The sequence below is a fragment of the Phocoena sinus genome, chromosome 3 (genome assembly GCF_008692025.1).
Source record: "Phocoena sinus isolate mPhoSin1 chromosome 3, mPhoSin1.pri, whole genome shotgun sequence".
NCBI classification, from domain to species: Eukaryota; Metazoa; Chordata; class Mammalia; order Artiodactyla; family Phocoenidae; genus Phocoena; species Phocoena sinus.
The window spans coordinates 147423993-147444103 of NC_045765.1; the positions used below are offsets into that span (position 1 = coordinate 147423993).

General features: G+C 46.6%; 1 protein-coding gene across 1 annotated transcript in view; it reads right to left on the bottom strand.

Moving 5' to 3' along the window:
* PDZD2 (PDZ domain containing 2) overlaps positions 1–20111 on the bottom strand; it is a 271976-nt gene that overhangs the window by 71939 nt on the left and 179926 nt on the right. The window contains exons 4-6 of the mRNA XM_032627433.1: positions 16849–16991; positions 13726–13858; positions 8555–8710 (exon numbers count right to left, since the gene is read on the bottom strand). Of these exons, the coding sequence (XP_032483324.1) occupies positions 8555–8710; positions 13726–13858; positions 16849–16991 (432 nt within the window). The remainder of the gene's footprint in view (positions 1–8554; positions 8711–13725; positions 13859–16848; positions 16992–20111) is intronic.

Below are 20111 nucleotides of genomic sequence, written 5' to 3' on the forward strand. Positions count from 1 at the left end.
ACTCTTAGGGACCCTGCCACTTTGGGTCACGTCTGGAAGTTGCCATGTGGCTAACAAAGGTGTGTGGTCGGATTGGCTGCTTTCTACAGTGGCCACCATCTTTCAAAGGTTTGATTTTTAAAAAGCATCAGAATCACCTGGGAAGCTTCTGAAACTAGACCCCACTCAGATCTGCCAAACAGGCCTTCCAGCGTGGAACCTGGGGATCAGATGATCAGCCTAAACCGTACCCTCCTTGTGCCTTTTAACACACACGACAGCAGGGAGCTACCTGCGTACATTCACGCGTCTGCTACACACAGATCTTCCCCTCACGTGTTTGAGATGCGTTCATCTTTTCCTTCCAGGCCCTTTTGCTTTCCCCTCGCTGCTGCCTTGGCTATAACATGACTTATCCGGGGAACAAGTTTGCTCTCAGCAGAGCTCCGCGATCTTCTCTCTCACCAAGGATTTCTAGCCTATAAAACAGCAAGTATAGAGCCGCCAACCCCCCAAGGTTCCTGGTGGCCCTGACACTGTATATGACTGTGTACCAGAACCTGCATCCTGACACTCGAGGTTCCATGCTGTCTTCCCTGGGGCCTTCGTGGCTAGTCTTTTCACTGACATTCCACCTACTACTTCATCAACTCCCTGGGGATAGTCAATCCTTTGCTGTGGTTGATTTGTTAAAAGTTCCCTTTTCTAAGTTCCCTTTCTAGCTGCTAGCAGCTCTGGAAGCTTAACCAAAGAGAAAATAAGAAATCTACTCATTTCTTAATGAGGTGGTTCCACTGATGTCCTATTTTAAGGGAAGGGATGCTGTTCTCCCAGTGCTATACTTGGAAAAATGATCTTATATACACTGATATTTGTATACCAGATGGAAACTCCCAAAAGGGAGTGGCAGATACAAACAACAAATGCCCACTATGTGCCATGCCCATTTAAAATTCATGGTGTGCTGGGCAAGGCGGGCAAGTCAATGGAAGGTAAATAAGCCTTATGATGAGGGGCATGCAGGAGCATTAAGGAGTGAGAGAGGGCACATCAACCATCCACCTTTCTGCCCACCCATCCAACCATCCATAATACATACTGAGAGCCAACTGTGAGCAAACCTGACAGGAGCCCTGCCCCCGTGGATCCTCTACTCATGGGAAGGATGACGGTAAGCAAGCAGACATATGTATAAATATGTCTTTACAGTCTGTGTTAAGGGTCATGAAGGAAAATACAGTACGTATTACAGGCATGAAGGATATGTGTGTCCAGGAAGACTTCCTGGAGGAGGTGAGTCCTAAAGTTAGATAAGTAGAAAGTGGAAGCCCAAGGAGAAGGAAAGACTGTTCCTGACCCACTAGCAGATGAAGGACGTCTCTAAGCAGTGGCTGCCACTGCCCTGTGCTCAGAGGGACCCTGAGATGCAGCAGCAGAGCCCACCTGTGCCCATATTAGCAGCCTGTCTTAACACCCTCCCCTCGAGGCTTTAGTAAAGAACATTTGCTCCCCTTACAAAAAGCTCGGGGAGTCCTGAGCCAGTGTCTCTCTGCATTAATAATATGAAGACCTGATTTTTCAGTCAGACACTGGGACCTTCCTGTTTTAACACTAATCGCAAGTTTACACTCTTGGTGCTCTCTGTTCCTTGCATTAGCCTCTAAGTTCGATTCACCCGAAAAATCTAGCTCAGGCCCCAAACAACAGACAATCCCACACTCTGACTTCACCAGCAATGGCACCCTCAGACACGTCACTACAAGCCCTCAGTGCCCAGGCTCTTTACCACGTATTCAATCCAAATAAAACACAAGAGAGCCTCTCCTTTCTCTCTGCATATAGATGGACATCTACCCCCGGGATGCTGCCTTTTCCAAAAGACTGTGATTCACACACCTCAGGGTTAAGCCATCAACAAACGAAGAATCAAACACCCACATCAGACTTACGGAATCCTAAGATCCAGTTTGGCTTTCCTTTTCTCCTTTTGAGAGGTGAAGTCCTTTATTCCTTCTTAAACCCTAATAACCCCAAAGTTCTCCAAGATTTTCCAAACCAGTGATTCCAAAAATGTTAGAACTGATTCCCTTGATGCCAAAGGAAGCCGGAGACAGGTCTGCTGACTGATGTGCTAAACAAAACCTTCCCAGCTGAGCTTCGACAATTGCACATTTGGCAACAACAATCATTACTTCCATTTTTGTTTTGTTTTTGTTAGATATATAAAAAGGGAAAGACAGGTTCCTAATCACTTAAGAGGTATCACCCATTCCACATCCTGTTATATTAAAACTCTTCTTCCTCTCTTCATTTTAAAAAGAGCCACTCCCTCAGAAGGCCAGATATTTGTTTTTTCCTTAAAAACCTCATTTAAAAAAAAGATGAACTAGATGCAAACTATTATATATAGGATGGATAAACAACAAGGTCCTACTGTATAGCACAGGGAACTGTATTCAATATCCTGCCATAAACCATAATGGAAAAGAATATGAAAAAGAATGTGTACATATGTATAACTGAGTCACCTTGCTGTACAGCAGAAATTAACACAACATTGTAAATCAACTATACTTCAATAAAATTAGTTTAAAAATAAAAATTAAAAAAGATGAACTATAATTATTTACACTTGAGAAAGGATACTCCCTTTTTTCAATAGCCAATAATAATGCATGTGTCACTCATTTTATTGGAGGGCTCTAAAGTTCTCAAATGTTAGCCTTAGTCCAAATCACCGGGAAGCCTTATTAAAAAAAGATTTTTAGATGCCACCTCGGAGTTTCTGATTTAGCAGGTCTGGGATGGGACCTGAGGATTTTTATTTCTAACACATTTCCAGGTGATTCTGATGCTGCTGGTCTGGGGAACTTTGGGAACCGCTGTTCTACAGATAGATTTATGATTGAGAAATATGTACTGAGTATGTATTGAATACAAGGTACTTCTCATTGGATACTGGGGTCCAACGAGGTATACCTGACTTCAAAAGTTTATAAATGTATTTTCTTTCTTCTCCCAAAAAAGATATGTAGCAACAAATAAAGAGAAAACAGCAGATGCTAAATGCCAGGTGAGCAGTGATTAGCAGATTTGGGAGAGCGCCAGGGAGGGTTGTGTGCGCACGCATGCACGGTATGTGTGTGTGTGTGTGTGTCTGTGTCTGTGTCTGTGTCTGTGTGGTCAGGGCTGCCAGGAGCATATACAAGAGGAAAGGCAGCACAGGCAGGCTGGAGCCAATGGCTCCACGTTAACGGAGTTGTGATTGTAACTTCAGCATGATTGAGACCCACTGAAGGACTTTAAATGAAGTGACATGGTCGGATTCTCACTTAAAAATTGTCACTGCAGAGCAGAAGACAAAGTGGAGAAGAAAGCCTTGAGAAAGAATGGCCAATCGGGCGGATGGGGACCACAGTCGGTATGGGGGAGGGGACTAGACTCAGCTATTTCTGAGACCAGGCTGGCAGTCTTGGAGATGGGGATGTCTGTGGGAGGTGGAGGGAGGGCCCTCCCTCTGAAGCCAGACCCCCCGAGATGGATGACAATCACGCACATGCCTGTGGGATTTCCCCGTCCCATCCTTGTTCCCTTTTTCTTGCCTCTGCCCCTCACACTTGATGTTCACCACATGGTTCTATTCTAAGCATGGCCTGAGCTCTTCGAAAGGAAAACCTCGTGGCTGTTTCCTGTAGCCATGGAAAGATAACTCACAAGGGTGCTCATGGCAGATCCTGAGCGTTTTTGCTCCACCTAAGTGCTTGGAGCGTCCATGACTTACCGGTGCAAGAAGAGTCAAAGTCAGAGTGGAACTCGGCTGCAGGTTTAATCATTATCATCTGAGAAGTAAAAGGCTTTGTGACTTAGCTGATTAAAACAGTACCAGGTTTCTTTCGTTTAAGTGGTTCGACAGTGTTTAAAAATTATAAAACAAAGAGTCTTGGATTGTAAACACAGAACTGAAACATTTCTTTTTCTCAGTAGTTCAGCACCTCTGGAAGGCCCAGCAGGGCAGACCCTGAGCAGATTGTGAAGGTGGGAAAATGTCGTGTGCCCACTTCCTGGCCCTGCAGGGCTCTGGCTCACACCCGGGTAGTCTGGCTTGAAACCAGAGCTCAAGAGAATGGCTGAGAGATGGTGGGCGTTCAGGCAAGGGTGATGAGCCAGGGAAGAAGCCCGGTGTCCCCTCCTCCGTGATGCTTTGTGAGGGGGGTGCAGTGGAAGGTGAAGTGGGGCCAGGTGGTGTCCGGGTCACACAGAAGGCAGAACTAACTGTCAAAGCAGGATGAGTGCTGGTTTCTCCACCGACGATAGTGGGTTCGGGATCTGCGTACGAGAGCTGGGGGTGACGTGACGGAGAAACCCAGAAGTACGGCCCTGAAGCGTGTGTACTTGTGGGGGACGATTGCTCGGAGTCATTTGTTTCTCCTTAAAGGCAACCAAAAATTTCCCAAATAAAGTGTGTGATGATGGAATGCACTGAAATTCCTTTGGCAAAATTGTGATAATGAGCATACCCAACAATATGTGATTAATTGGCAAACTTTTAAAAGATAATGTTATTGGTGAGGATGGGACCTGGGCACTGCTGGAAGTGTAAATTAGTAAATAAGCACTTCTACTGCTACAAGCTATCTAAGCAAATAAGAAAATGAAAAACGTACACAGAGCTACATGGACTACAGAATTCTTTATAATTTTTAAAATTAAATATACGTGTGACTGATGTAAATGGAATTTCTGATAGAAAATTAGTAAAATAAATTACGGCATATCCATGTTATAAAATATTAGCCATTACAAATCATGTTTCAGAAGACCCTTTAATGACACGGGGGAATGTTCAGGATCATATCATTAAGACCATAGCAAGTTCCACAAGTATGTTAATATAAGGTCAATTAAAAATATATATATGTGCTTAAGAAAAAAAAATCAAGTAGAAAGGCATAGCAAAATGTTAAAGACGGCTATCTTTGAACAGGAGGATTGTGGGTGATTTGTATTGTCTTTTGCAGGTTTTTGGGGGTCAAACAACCCATTTATATAGTGGAAACATTAGTTTTGGAACCAGAACAACTCATTTAACTTATAATTTAAATTATAATACATTTATAAAAAACATGATAAATTTATAAAACTATAGTAAGTTTAAATTATAATTTAAATAAAAACATGTAACACATTTAATAAAGGTAATGGCCCATTTACTAGAGCAGTATTTAGTGTAAAAAAAACTCCTAGACAAATAATTCCTTGGATTTTTTTGCAAGAGATTATGAATTATGAGATTAAAAAATATAGGGCTTCCCTGGTGGCGCAGTGGTTGAGAGTCCGCCTGCCGATGCAGGGGACGTGGGTTCGTGCCCCGGTCCGGGAGGATCCCACATGCCGTGGAGCGGCTGGGCCCGTGAGCCATGGCCGCTGAGCCTGGGCGTCCGGAGCCTGTGCTCTGCAACGGGAGAGGCTACAACGATGAGAGGCCCACGTACCGCAAAAAAAAAAAAAAAAAATATATGCGGACCTACAACCTCTCTACAGACTATTGGGCCACATTACTGGCTCCGGGCTTTCTCAGAGGAGGTGCAGGTATGTTGCAGAGTTTTCCTCTCTTGAAATCCAATCCAATGGAGCTTACTTAGCTCTCCATTGAAAACTGGCTGAGCTGGGCAGGGCACAGCTGCCGAGCAGTGGGATCTGTTCAGCAGGGGCGAGCTCTCCAGACTGTGGGCATGTGAGGGGAGAAGTTGTGGGCTGGAGCCGGGCTGGAGAGCCATGTCTGGTTAGAAAGGTGGGAATAGCAGAGTCAGGCTCGAGTTGAGAGGTCTGCTGGCTGGACTGCCACACACTCCATTCCCCTTCTGTACAGAGGGTGACTGCTGTACCAACAGAGAACGGCGAGGGCAGGGGAGGTCACAGGGAGGAAGGGTGGGTAGACTCAGAAAGATCGTGGCCTTAAAGGATGGGTGGACAATAGTGGGAGAAGAGACACACGATAATCAGCCTGTTCAAGGCTTATCCAGGGAACGTCTCTGTAGGTCATTCCTATAGGGGCTGGAACGTGGATATTGCCCCATCAGCCCTCTGAGGCTGCCATGATACAGTCAGCTACGAGCCAGGGGTGTAAATGTAATGTTTGTGGTGGATAAATCTAGTTAGATTTTGTTGTCATTTTTTCATTAGTTTTCAATGAATGCTTGTCCTGCTGTCTGTTTCTAAATTTATTTAGTTATTTATAACTCAGCACTAGATGTACTGGCTACATTCTAGGGATTCACTGGGAACTCAAGGCAGTCATCGCATTCCTACATCTCATGGAGTTCACAGTTGGACGAGAGAAACAGATTTTAATCAAATAATCACAAATCTAAATGTAACAAGCAGTTCAGGGGAAAGCCATATGGTCTTGGTATGAGAGCTAAGAGATTTAATATAGATTGGATATATTCTGGAAGTTTCTCTGAGGAAGTAACACTAAAGGATCCAAAAGATGAAATGGAGACACAGACAGAGAGATCAAACATATGGACACCAAGGGGGAAGGGTGGGGTGGGATGAATTGGGAGACTGGGATTGACATATATACACTATTGATACTACGTATAAAATAGATGACTAATGAGAACCTACCGTGTAGCACAGGGAACGCTACTCAACACTCTGCAGTGACTTAAATGGGAAGGAAATGCAATAAAAGAGGGGCTATATGTATATGTACAGCTGATTCACTTTGCTGTACAGCAGAAACTAACACAACACTGTAAAGCCACTCTACTGCAGTAAAAATTCTTTAAAAACCCAAAAACCAAAAATGAATTGGAGTCAGTCAGGCAAAGAGGATTCCAGAGAGACAGAACAGCATTTGCAAAGGTCCTATGGCAGATAAATGTACGGTCATCATGAAGGACTGCAGGACGGGCAGTGAGCTTGGTGTGAGGTGAGGCCCAAGAAGTGGGCAGAGCTCAGTCAGGGAGACAGTGGAGGTCATGACCATTAGTGTGGTTTCTATCCTTACCAAAAGTAAAATTAAGGGACAAAGTAAGGAAAAAGTGGCTACTGAATGGCATCGTAATACAAAGAGGCGGGAATAATCACACAGTTGTCTCTAAACTGTTTACTTTAACCCCATCCGTTCAGCTCTGATCGACTTGCTTTATAGGTTAGTCTTCTGAGAAAGCTTTCCTTTGAGGGAAAAGCTGTTGGAACAGTGTTTGAAATCAACAATGGGCCTGTACAGGACCTCTGGGAAAATTACAAAAAGTACCACTTCTTCAAGATGTTTTCCTTCTTTTACTGGAAAATTGTCTTAACGTACTGATTTTGTTCGAGCAAAACTCTTTACTGCCATCTTCCAGAAAACTGTCCTCATAAACATAAAAGCCTATGATGTTTACGATGTAAATGGTGCTCCCTTAGATGTGGCACCTTTGTGCAGTCCACAATCTGCACCACCATACTTAGTGGCCCTGGAACTCCCGTGATCATAAAGAAAGGGGAAAAGTAACTTTTTCTTCCTTAAATTCAAATAGCGTATCATGTAAATGGAAAAAGAGATTTTTTGTTGTTGTTGTCTCCTAAGGCAGAGGTCCCCAACCTTTTGGACACCAGGGACCGGTTTCGTGGAAGACAATTTTTCCTCGGACGGGGTGGGGATGGTCAGGCAGTAATGTGAGCGATGGGAGCAGCAGATGAAGGCTCGCTTGCTTGCCCACTGCTCACCTCCTGCTGTGCGGCCCGGTTCCTAACAGGCCGCGGACTAGTACCGGGGTTTGGGGAACCCTGTTCTAAGGCCTAATTATAAACAAATTTCCCAATGCTTACCCATGCTGACTAGGTTCAGTGCTGATGGGAAGGAGTAAGGGTTCCGAATGGCAGAAAGAAAGCACCCTCCCCAGGGCTAGTTGGATGGGGAACAGTGGCTAACAAGGTTTTACACTAAAAATGACGTATCTACCAGATCTGGGATACAAAGAGGAGACCACAGAGCCGCACTGCAACCACAGCTAACCACAAGCCCTCCTGACTCTGTGCCAGACCATGCTGGGGAGCAGCCCACGAGGGCGTGAGGCGTCACAGGCTGGATAAGGAAGCGCTACAAGCCGTGGGAAAGTCCTGATTTCATGAAAACAGGGAGACACATCTATACAACTTCACCTGAATGGGTTCTGTTATTTTAACATTCCACTTTCAACCGGACATCTCTCAGTCTAAGTTTAAATTCACAAACGATAGTTTTCAAACACTATATCAAGAAGTAGCAATAAAACCCTTGTATATATTAGACTTCTTAGAAGTTGATATACGCACTGAACTCAATACCCAATTGCTCTCGTATTTCCAGTGTCAATTCCAGTGTCAATTTTCTTTTTTTTCTTAAATAAAAAGTATTACCCTCACAGGTTTTTCTGGATGATTCTGACAAAAAAATAAAAAGATGCACTCTGGTCCTCTCCCATCCCAGTTTCAACCATACTATCTATATCTATCTCAAGCTTTTATCTCTGATCCTGGCACCCATGTCTTTGGGAAAACATCACCCCAGCAGAGTAGCCCGGGAAAGCACAGGCACACTTACCGCTCCCTGGACGGAAGACGATTCAGTTCCTTCGTCCTCGTCCCCGTCCGGCTCCTGGTCTTCGTTGTCGGTCCAAGAGGACACGTCCTCTACCGAACTGGTCAGATCAGGCAAACTCTTAGATGTTAGCCTGAGGAGGTCCTCTGCAGAGCTTTCCTATGGGGACACAATGAAAGGCCCACGAGTTACCCCATGATGTCAAGGTCAAGGTAAACCTAGCTGAGTCAACTGCGGGTGGTCACGTGCTCCCAATCCTATATGGAGTGCAGGTTCCACATTTCCAGGGGTGCAAGCATGGCTCACGGGCCCAGCCGCTCCGCGGCATGTGGGATCCTCCCGGACCGGGACACGAACCCGCGTCCCCTGCGTCGGCAGGCGGACTCTCAACCACTGTGCCACCAGGGAAGCCCCCATTTTTTTTTCTTGATGAATCTATGTTTCTTAGGTGAATGTTTCTATGGGCAATCTAAACTCCCTGAACTTAAGATCCTTCAATGCCCTCCCCTGTCTTACTTTCAGGATATAGTTTAAAGTCCCTCATTGGCAGGCTAACATCAGAGATTTGGCCTCTGCCCAGCTCTCCAAACTCACCCCCCTCCATTCTCCCATCCCTTCCATTCAAGCTGTACTGACTTTCAAACACACCGGGCTCTCCCCTGCCCTGTTGCCTTTTCCACCAGCAGCTCCCCTGCCTAGACCACCCTTCCTCTCATGACTAAGGCCTCTCTGGGCAAAGCTTGAGCATCGTCTCCTGCAAGCCTTCCTGGATCACCTCTGGAGGCATTTGCCTCTCCTTTCCCCTCTAATGTCCTCTACTGTTTATCGCCTCGCTGTGTGTGTCTAACTTACTCATCTATCTCCCCTGCTTGTCTGAGAGTTCCTCAAACCATGTCTACTCAGTGCAGTGTCCCCAGGCCTAGCTCAGAGCTTAAACATCCACCATATCTTCCGCTCCCTCATTGCTCATCTCACAGGCCCATGGTCAACAGAAAGAGATTAGATTGTTTAGTGAATCACAATGTCAAAGTGGAGACTGATAATGTCTCTGCAACGAAAGCAGCCCTTGAACAACTTTTAAAGGTCAACAAAAACAGATGGAATCAGACTCCATTAAGATTAGACTCCAAAGGGGGCTTCATCAACACAGCCCTTCCTTCCTACACACAAATAAGGTCAGAATGGGTTGAGGGATGCAGGCGAGATCAGTGAGACCACGCGACAATCCCAAGGACAAATGAGGCACACACAGGAGCCCAGAGCTCTCCTGGGAAATGACACAGCACGTGAGGCCAGGGACCGGGGCTGCAGGGCTGATCTGAGGCCAGAGAAAAGGAGCAATGTGTCCTCTCCTCTTTCCCCCATACCAGCAATTTCTACAAGGAAGGAAACACGTGGAGAGTTTTGATCATCATATTCCTTGGGGGCTGACAGAAAAGAGAATAACAAAAAATACCCATCTTACACAAGGGACGTTACAAACTACTACTGAGTTGGCACCTGGTGACAATGTCGTTTGTTACTAGTTTGATGCAGTTTCCACCTTCAGGGTACCTGAAGCTCATTCATTTTAGATCAGTAATTTGTGAAACCATACTTTTAGACCTTGCCCGAGGAAGGGGAAAAGAGTTATTAACGAGAAAGTGAGTTGAGTCCTCTTCTGGGATGTCAATTCTGCTCAGCTATTAATAGAAAGCTTAAAAAAAGTGAAAGTTCCAACTGCTGAGTAAATTTCCCAATAGCCACAGGATGGAATACTCCGGGGCCATAAAAAAATGCTGCTCTAGAAATTTATTTCCTGATGTGGGAAGAGTTCTTATAGTATGTTACTTACCGAAAAAGCAGGTTAAAAATAATATGTTAAGAACCGTATTAATAACAGATGTAATAATAAACTGGATGCCATACTGGGTGATGACCATAAAGGAGCACTGTGACCAGCTAGATTGTTCAGAACCCTTTATAGTTCATTGAATCTTCCGAACATCCCGTGAAGCAGTTATTGATTCTCATTGTACAAGTCAGACTTCGAGAGATGTAGTAAGTTGCTCAAGATACACAGGTTTTAAAGGGCTGTGCTGGCACCTGAATGGGACGGGTGGGACTGCCTCCAGGTGCACTGCCTCCTTGTGTTTGATTCCATTTAAAAGAAAACGTGCGTGTATTTGCACACACATATGCGTTCCTGTCTGGAAGGACACGCCAGTTAGTGGATAGTTATTGTCGGCGGTGTTACAAACATTTTATCTTCTTTCTCTTCTCTATGTTTTTCTGGGCTTTCTACGTTAGATATAATGAATACATATTTCTTGTTAATAAAAACCAACAGTGAAACAAAAAAGAGAGAGGGCACGAGAGAAAGCTCTTCTTTCTATGCATGTACTTCTAGGAATATCAGAACGAACTTGGATATTCTGAGTTTATTCATTCAACAAAAGCTTTCTAAGCTCCTCTGTATACACAAATGACATATTTGTGTGGAAACATGAGACACCCTCTCCAGAAGAAAGTAACTGCTCTATCTCCAAAACAATGCCTTAAAGTTTTGTGACAAGGTGACGATTATCTGCAATAATGAGTTTAGATATTTTATTACTCCTATATTCAAAGTCAAAAGTTCTTTTTCTTTTCTCCCTCTCTTCATATATAAAGACAGAAACAAAGCCTGTGGATGACTTGGTCTTGTGGGATGAAGAAAAGGAAAAGATGCCCAGAGGTGCCTAAAGATCGACTTCTTGTTTCTCCTCCATGGATGAGCACCTTGGATGGTGTAGATTAAGTTCAGGAACAAACAGCAGGCAGCTGCCGTACCAGCGTACTGCCTACTTGTAAATGGAGCAAATGGGAAGGAGTCGCAACTCTGAGGACTGGGTCAGCCTTAGGGCCCATAGCTCAGGACTGCCGGCCAAGAGTCAACGGATTGAAAAGCAGAATGGACGCCTGTTCCTCAGCTCTGGATGCTGCTCAGCCCTACAAAGACCCCAGCAAGTGTCCCTAAATGTCCAGGCCTCTGGCAGGAACACATTACCTTTTTCTAATACCATTGACTCTGGTGTCCTTTATATCTCATGCAACTAAGGGGCAGCATGAAACTCTGAAGTCCAATGAACCCAGGATGAAACTTGCTTCTTCTGTCACCCACTGCTTGTGTGACCTCTGGGCAAATTAATTAACCTCTTAGATTTTAGCTTCATCCTCTGAATAAAATGAATGAATGGCTCTCTCATGGGATTTAAGAATTAAATGAGATAGTAGGTACGAACTGCCTGGCACCCAGTGGAACCCAATACCTGTGAGTGTCTTTCTTCCTTCAAGTCAGTGAGTGAAAATATTGGTCAGACTCCAAAATTTGTTTTCAAAAATCTCATGTGTGCCCCTTAATTACCCGTGAGTGGCCCCTTTTTGTTTTTATTTTATATTTTCTTTGTGTAGTGTGTTTGTGGATAATGGCTGACTTTGAAGAGACTTCTCTTCCTCATTTTCCAACTAGCAGGAGAAAGAAGTGAGCACAGAAATAAAGGTTTGGGGGACATGGTATACCACCTGTGCAGAACCCCTGTGTTCTTAAGCTGCAGGCTGTGCGGAGGTGGGCCGTGCAAAGATAGGACCGTGTGTGGTACCTGCGTGCGCGCGCGCGCGCGCGCGCGCGTGTGTGTGTAACAACCAGTAATGCTTTCCAAACTCCCACCACATCTGGCCAAATGAGGAATTTGTTTCTCCTTCCCTCACAGCCTTTCCCTCCTTGTGGGATTCACCAGGCTGACCAAGAACATCCCTAGCTTCGCTCCTTCCCCACCCCTAGGGAGGGGATGCCCCACAGCATCTCTGGGAGGGGAGGAGGGGGCCTATGAATGGAGAGTGTCTCAACTCCTGCCTCCAGGGCCTCAGTGTCAGCTCTTCCTGCCAAGTCTTTGCCAAGGCTCTATATTCTGGTTGGAAGCCTAAGGGTCTAGCTCAGGGACTTGGGGTAAACGGTATAAAGGGAGGAAAGTAGATTTTTCAGATGGCTCAAAATACTCTTCTCATCTATTTATTAAACACTCCCCAAATAGGCAACAGACCGTGCAATCTAAGAAAGAAAATATATAAAAACCTGTAGATGCTGGGTTTAAAAATCGCATCAGGGATAACCGGGGGAAATCAGCCATCCTGTCGAGAGCGTATTGCTGCAAAGGATTAAGGCCTGGGGGGCCTCACGCCGGTTCTCCCCTCAGCTAGCACTGGGATACGCCCGTGCTCCACTGCACAAGCCCCCGAGTCCTGTGGGCCCCTCCCTGGTCTCAACAGCAGCACCATCTCATCAGACAGTGGAGCAGATCCCAGACAGCCCAGTTCCTCCCCTCTTGCCACACAGCCGGGGCATCCTGCCGCCTCTACCCAGTTCTCTAAGGCTGGCGAGACCCCGGGGAGAAAGCAGATGGGGACCCCGCACATCAGCACTACTTTTACATGCTCCGGGGGTGGGGGTGAAAGAAGTCCCAGCCCGAGGCTGGGTGACGAAGAAGTGGCAGCGAGACGGAGGGGACAAGACAGACACCACTGGGGGGTCAAGAACCAGGGTCCCGGTCGCACTGCCGGCGGCAGAATCAAGGCCTCCTCGAGACGGGAACCCCCGCGGAAGCTCTGCCTCGCTGGGTCATTTGTAAAACTGAGGAGGAAGAGGGCGGGGGTGTGGCGGGACAAGCGGGGTTCACGAGGCTTCTTCCAGCACCGATACCCTGTGCTGCGGGGGGGGGCCCGGCAGCCCGTAGCCTGCCCTTCCGGCAGGACCTGGAAGATGCGCATCTCCCGCCCCCCTCCCGCCCCTGCTGTCCCACTGACTTCCACATCTCCTCCTTGGTTTCCCCCTGGACCAGTTGCTACTCTGTCCACCCTGTCTTTCCTCCTACCCTCCCATTCTTCCCTTTTCCTTAGTCCTGTTATTGCTTTTCCATCTCCTAGATATACCCATAAAGACCCTTCAAGGAAGGCAAGATGATTAAATGCCCTTTAGCTCAGGGTCCCTTGTGGGCTCCCACCGTAGAATCATGGCTATTTGAATGGCCCAAGGTAAAGGCAAGTACGCATATGCGTGTGTATGCGGGGTGGGGGTGGGGTCGTACATGGGGAGGGCTCCAAACCAAATCCACCGCCACCATTTAAAATATTCTACAAAACGAACAAAAACCACCTACCTTGCTGGCCACCACCAGCTGAACCACTCCGGTGGCTGAGCGAAGAATGGCCACAGCTTCCTCGTGGGAGAGCCCGACTAGTAAGTGACCATTGATTACCAGCAGCTCATCTCCTAAGGACAGTCTGCCATCCCTGAGGAAACGGAGATGGGAAAAAAAATCCCTCGTCAAAACATTCTGGGCTGGAGAAGGGCCATCTTCCTGGAGCTGGGGAGGGCTGTGAGAGGGGACAGTTAAAAATGGGCTAAAGAGGAGAAGGGACAGCTGGAGACAGCTGGGATGGGACTGCTTCATCCTTCCGTCTGCCCAGTTAGGGGAGTGACGAGCTTCATGATTTCAGATGGTCGTTTAGTAACAAGCACCATCTCAAGTTACCACCCTATCCCACATCAACGGCAATGAAACGTCTTCCATCCAAGTGGAGATGCGATAGAGGAACCGAGACCCCAAGGCTTTCGGACAGTTGGTCATTCTTTTCTCTAGCCCTACCTGCCACCCTGCCCTTGAGACTGAGTCATCATCTGAGTCTCTGAGCTGAGCCCCAAAAGAGCGAAGGTATCCTCAGCTCACCAGGAATCCTTCTCTAACCCACGTCCCTCTCTCTTCCTAGGTGACACACCCTTGCCCAGGTTTCCCCTGTGGCACCTGTGGCACCACACCATGTGTGTCTGTAACCCCGCCCCCAAGAGTTACAGGGCCTCGAGGGTAAAGTGTCACAATGCCTCCTTCTTCTTTGTGTCCCTACCGCCAAGCTTCATAAGCAGAAGGATGAACAGAAAAATGAACAAAGAAACTGCCTAAGTTACTGCTTGCTGTTGTACGTATCAGACCTGGTGTACCACACAGGCGTACAAACATGTTCTATTTCTTTATTTCCTTTAAATTAAGTGAATGACCTGGAGTTTCCTTCCCACTGGGCTGGCAGGAGGCCCAGTCATCACGGGGTCTGCCTGCCCTACAGTGGGTCAAGGGTGGCAGACTGTTACAGAGCACCGGGCAGGTCCCGTCAATCATGGTGGGTTAACAGTGTGTGGGTTCCAACTGAGCCTCCAATGGCCTGGTCTCCCGTGATCCCAAAGCAGTCAGAGGCTTTTCATCTCCATCGCTAAATATGGGATGGGAAATCTGGTGAGGCTGAGAGACCCAAAGCCCAGGATTCCACCATGCCCTCTGAAGGCTTTACATCGGCATCCAGGATTGGGTGGGACCCATGCTTGTCTCCAACACTCCCAGATTCACCCCACTCTGTTTCTCTCTAATCTATGGACTCTCTCCTCCTTGCTCTGTCTCAATGAATTGACAAAGTTCTCTATCCTCCCCCCCTTACCAGTCCCTCTCTGTGTCCTCTAGGGCATGCATCATAATCTTTTCTATGAATCTAGGTTTTGACAGAAGACAGGAGGCACCAGAGACTCTGAGAGCCTCTGCTTTCTGTTCTTCAAAAGTCCCTAAAGCAGAGAAAGGCTAAGAACCCCGGGCTGTTGCTCAGGATGGAAAGAGAATGGAAGAGGAAAACCACAGAGAACAAGCAAACTGGAACATCAAAGAGGTATGTGGGTGGGCACTCTGGAGGAAAGGGATTCAGGAATACAGGAGAACGTAGTGGTTTGGGCCAGCGTCCCTGGGCTTACTTCTCCACACCACCATCAAGATCACCTCTGTCCCTGTTCCTTTTTAATCCCACATTTCTCATCTCCAGTTATTAACTAGAATGCCCCACATATAAATTAAATACCCAGACACACACACACACACACACACACCTAAGCTAAGGCTGTAAGAAAATGGTCAGACCCACTAGAAATAGCTCACATGGAAAATAGGAAAGAACAGTTCTACATAAGCTCATCTCTGAGCACAGGAATTTCCTAATTGCCAACTTTCCAAAGACAGACTAGAACCTGAAACCTAGGACTAATGGGAAAATGGCTATCTCATGAGAGTTCCTTAAAGCATCCATCATTTGGGACATGTAATGATGTTCTTCTGCATACAAACCATCTAAGGTCTTAATCTTTCAATAATTACTGCCACCCAGATAACTGACACCTGCAGTTAATCTTATTTCTACTTGAGTTATCAGGATCGTGCTCTCTACTTAGGGGACTGATGAGCATGAAACACTTTGATAGTTTGTGCCCTGGTCCTCTATTCCTCAGACTAAATACTTTGAGCTCCTTCAACTGTGGCTCATGAGATACATTTCTTTTTTTTTTTTTGAGATACATTTCTGAGAGCTCCCTCGGTCTGGAGCAGGCCAATACTGCTCTGGTTTGCCAACTCCCCCTTAGCGTCAGGGTACCTGGACTGAACACTGATTCCAGACTAGATTCACCTCCCTCCTCAGTGAAACTCTACCTTTATCCACCTACTGTATATGTATGGACATCCAACATATATACGCGTCCCACTGTGCTTTGCAAACAGTAGATGCCCTATGTATACAGAAGCAATTAGCTACACGGCATTAGCTTACATTTGGGGACGGCTACATCCCTCTAACTCAACATGGACTTCTTCTTTGACGTTCTCTGCCTAAGCACTGTCCCTCTTCCTACTCAGACGACTGTCCAGGTTAAAAAAGAAGCTTTACAGTGTGAATTGTTTTCAGGTCACAAGGAGAAAATTCACATTTATTTTTCCCCCTCCACATCTGCACGGCAGAGACACACATATCTAAGTGTGTATCAAATCTGGACAGACCCGACGAATCCAGACACGGCACACGAACTGTGGTCACAGTTAAACCCCATCACTTTCCCAAGTCATCAGCCATAGTCTCGTGGGAGTGACGATGTCAGGGATGTGGTGTTCCAATGCGTGGATAAGGAACCACGTGTCACAAACATCCCGAAAGTCAGGATAAGTAACATTCACTTGACACTCAATCTGGATTAGAAAGAAATCTAATCTTTCCTTCATGGTGTGGCAGAGCTGGCAAGAGCCCCAGCAATTAACCACTTCCTGTGCTCAGAGGGGTGTTTAATTAGAACCGCTCGTGCCCGATCTCCTCCTGTGCTCCAGCATCATCCTTGTAAACTGTAATCCCCAGAGTCCCGGCACCCGGGGGAAGGGGAGGGGGGAAAGACAAGGAGGCAGAGAAAGGGAGAGTTATCTAGTCACCTGTGAGCGGCACCTCCTTCCTTCACTTGGGTGACAACGATAGCGTGAGGTGAGCGCTTTGATCCTCGGCCTCCACTAACCTGAATTCCCAGCCCATCCGATTCTTTAAGCAGCTCCATCTTCCATATCCGGCCAACTTCCTCCTTGGAAGAAAAAGTGAGCAGAATGTGAAGCATCTGGACAGACACGCACCACTGTCAAAGGAGAGGGGAGCGGGGAGGTCCAGCCAAGTATTCATCACTTGTCGACAGATATCGCAGGGGACCACCGATGAGAAAATTCTGTGGGTTGGACCAAAGTCTCGAGCTGGCAGTGCTGCCCAAAACAACCTTCTGTGATAACAGGAGTGTTCTCCTTCTGCACCATCCAATAGGAGCCACCAGCCACAGGTGGCTATCGAACACTTGAAGTATGGCTGGTGGCAACGGAGACACTGAATTTTTAATTTCATTTCATTTTAATTAAATTTAATTAGCCATCTGTGGCTAGTGGCAATGACATTGGACAGCACAGCAAAAGTGATTTGTGAATTTCCTGACCAGAGGGTCCTGTTAAGTAAAGCTTTTCTGCCTGGAACCCAGGTACCACTACGTGTGTAAATACTGGCTGTGCCTGCGTTCCTTTTATTTACAACGGCTACTAATTGATAAAGGAGGATGAAAGGAAGACAGAGCTAGGTCTTGGTGCCAGGAGACTTCAACTAGTTTGAGCCAGGCTCTGCCACTTGGTACTTACGAAAGTCACATAAGGCCTGAATACCTCAGTTTCCTTGCCTTTAAAGGGACTTCCCTGGTGGCACAGTGGATAGGACTCGGTGCTCCCAGTGCAGGGGGCCCAGGTTCGATCCCTGGTCAGGGAACTAGATCCCATATGCATGCCACAACTGGAAGCTCGAATGGCGCAGACGGGGAGCTGACGAGCTGCAACTGAGGAGCCCCGGAGCCACAACTAAGGAGCCCAGCTGCTGCAGCTGAGACCTGGTGCAACCAAATAAATATTAGAAAAACCCGAAAACAAACAAAAAAAACATATAACTCTTTAAAAAAATAATAAAGTGGGGTTAAGTATTAATACTTCCAGGTCTGATGTTAGGATTAAAGGAGACATTTATGGAAACAGGCAGCAGTGCTCCTGACATCTAGTAGATACATGATAAATGTTGATAGGTAACCACGTATGACTTACACTGCATATCATATATGTTAAAAACATCATATTGAATTGAATCTCAAACTTCCTTAAAATATATGAATGAGATCTTGGGTAGGAGAAACCAAAACAGGAAATTCACCGATGAATTTGTGATCAACTTCTGCACGCACTGGTCAGTATACTCTTTTTTTTTTTTTAATTAATGTATTAATTTATTTATTTATGGCTGTGTTGGGTCTTCGTTTCTGTACGAGGGCTTTCTCTAGTTGCGGCAAGCGGGGGACTCTTCATTGCGGTGCGCGGGCCTCTCACTATCGCGGCCTCTCTTGTTGTGGAGCACAGGCTCCAGATGCGCAGGCTCAGTAGTTGTGGCGCACGGGCTTAGATGCTCTGCGGCATGTGGGATCCTCCCAGACCAGGGCCCGAACCTGTGTCCCCTGCACTGGCAGGCAGATTCTCTGCCACTGCGCCACCAGGGAAGCCCCAGTATACTCTTTAAATGAATTTAAAAATGCTTCAACAGCTATAAAAACCTATCCCTTTTACTTTATTTATTTATTTAGGCCACGCCACAGGGCTCGTGGGATCTTAAGTTCCCCGACCAGGGATTGAACCTGCGCCCTCGGCAGGGAAAGCGCGGAGTCCTAACCACTGGACCTCCAGAGAACTGCCAAAGATCTATCCTTTTCAAAAACTAATAAAGGTGTCTAAGTCCTCTTGACTGCTAGTAGCTTTTCTGCTCTGGTTTATTCTCCATGTGACTCCGTATTTCACTCCAAGGACACAAACATACACCCACTGCAAAATGTTTGATAATTGGCTGCTCAGAGAAATGAAAGCAAAAGCTTCTAAAGTGATTTATTTGCGAGTCTGACTTTAGGATCGTCCCAAAGTCCTTGCTGGCTCCAGGTATATAGGTAGGGGTCACAATGCATTCCTCAATTTATAAAAGAAAAGCTATGTGTTTTCTTCGTTCATCGTGAAGGTCCGACGACGGAACTGTAAAGGTCCAATACAGACAAAGCCAGCATCTCCCTAAAAATAGGCAACCTGCCCATTCAAGCTGCTTGCAAAAGAGGAAAAATGTGAAGCATTTAGAAAATCTGAAATGCATACTGTCAGCAACTAAAATGCAACGGTAAAAAAAGCAGATGTTGAACGGTCACTAATGTGCAGCAACAGGAACGTCTAGGGAAATTATTGCCAGACAGAGACCTGTTGGGCCCTACACTTCTCCTCGCCCAGCGCAGCTCACGGGGGCTCCATGACTCCAACAATACGCCGTGGTGCCAGCTGTCTCCTCCATCCACTGACCACAGGCCCATGAAGCCTGTCTGGCCAAATGGGACCGCAGAAGTCACTGGCGTTTCTCCCACAGTAGTTCATGAACTTGTCAACGATCCCTACACCATCCCATCGTCTCACTTTGGACTCCCTGGGTTTTGGTTGGTTGCCTCTGACCTCTGGAACACCTTTCTCTCTTTCCCATTCAGAAACAGCCTGCCTGGCCTTCAGAGTCTCTCACAGCTCCACGACTTCCAAGAGGCCATCCTTGAGAATCAGTGCTACCATGAGATAGCAACCTTCAGTGCTTCCACTACACGAGACCCTGTGGCTATCGGAGGACTCGGAAGAGAACAAAGGCGAGGTGCTCCGGTTAGCCGTTATCCCGGCGTGCTGGGCATCCCACACTGGCACATGGGCCAGCCCTGTGGCTGCTTCCCTGGGCCTCACGGTGCAGGTAACAAATGAGAGTCGACGGTGGCTTGACTTTTTTCCTTGGAAGACATGCCATGGCTCCTGGGGTCTTGAAGATGTGAGACAGTGTTCCTCCCTCTTCCAGTACAGATAATCTGTAGAACTCTTTCCCAAGAACAACACGGACCATTATGAGAGCCCAGAAATAAGAAAACCCCTTTGGTTTTAGCCCAAATTAGTTAAAACCTATCCATCCCTATTACTAGCTACACCATCATTTTCTCCCGTCCTACCCTCCTTTTGCTAAACAGAACATGTTAAGTATGGTTCACAGAGGATGTGACAATACTAGATACAGTTCCTTCTGATTTTTAAATGCTTTAGAAATAGTACTTGTGACAAGAAACATGCAA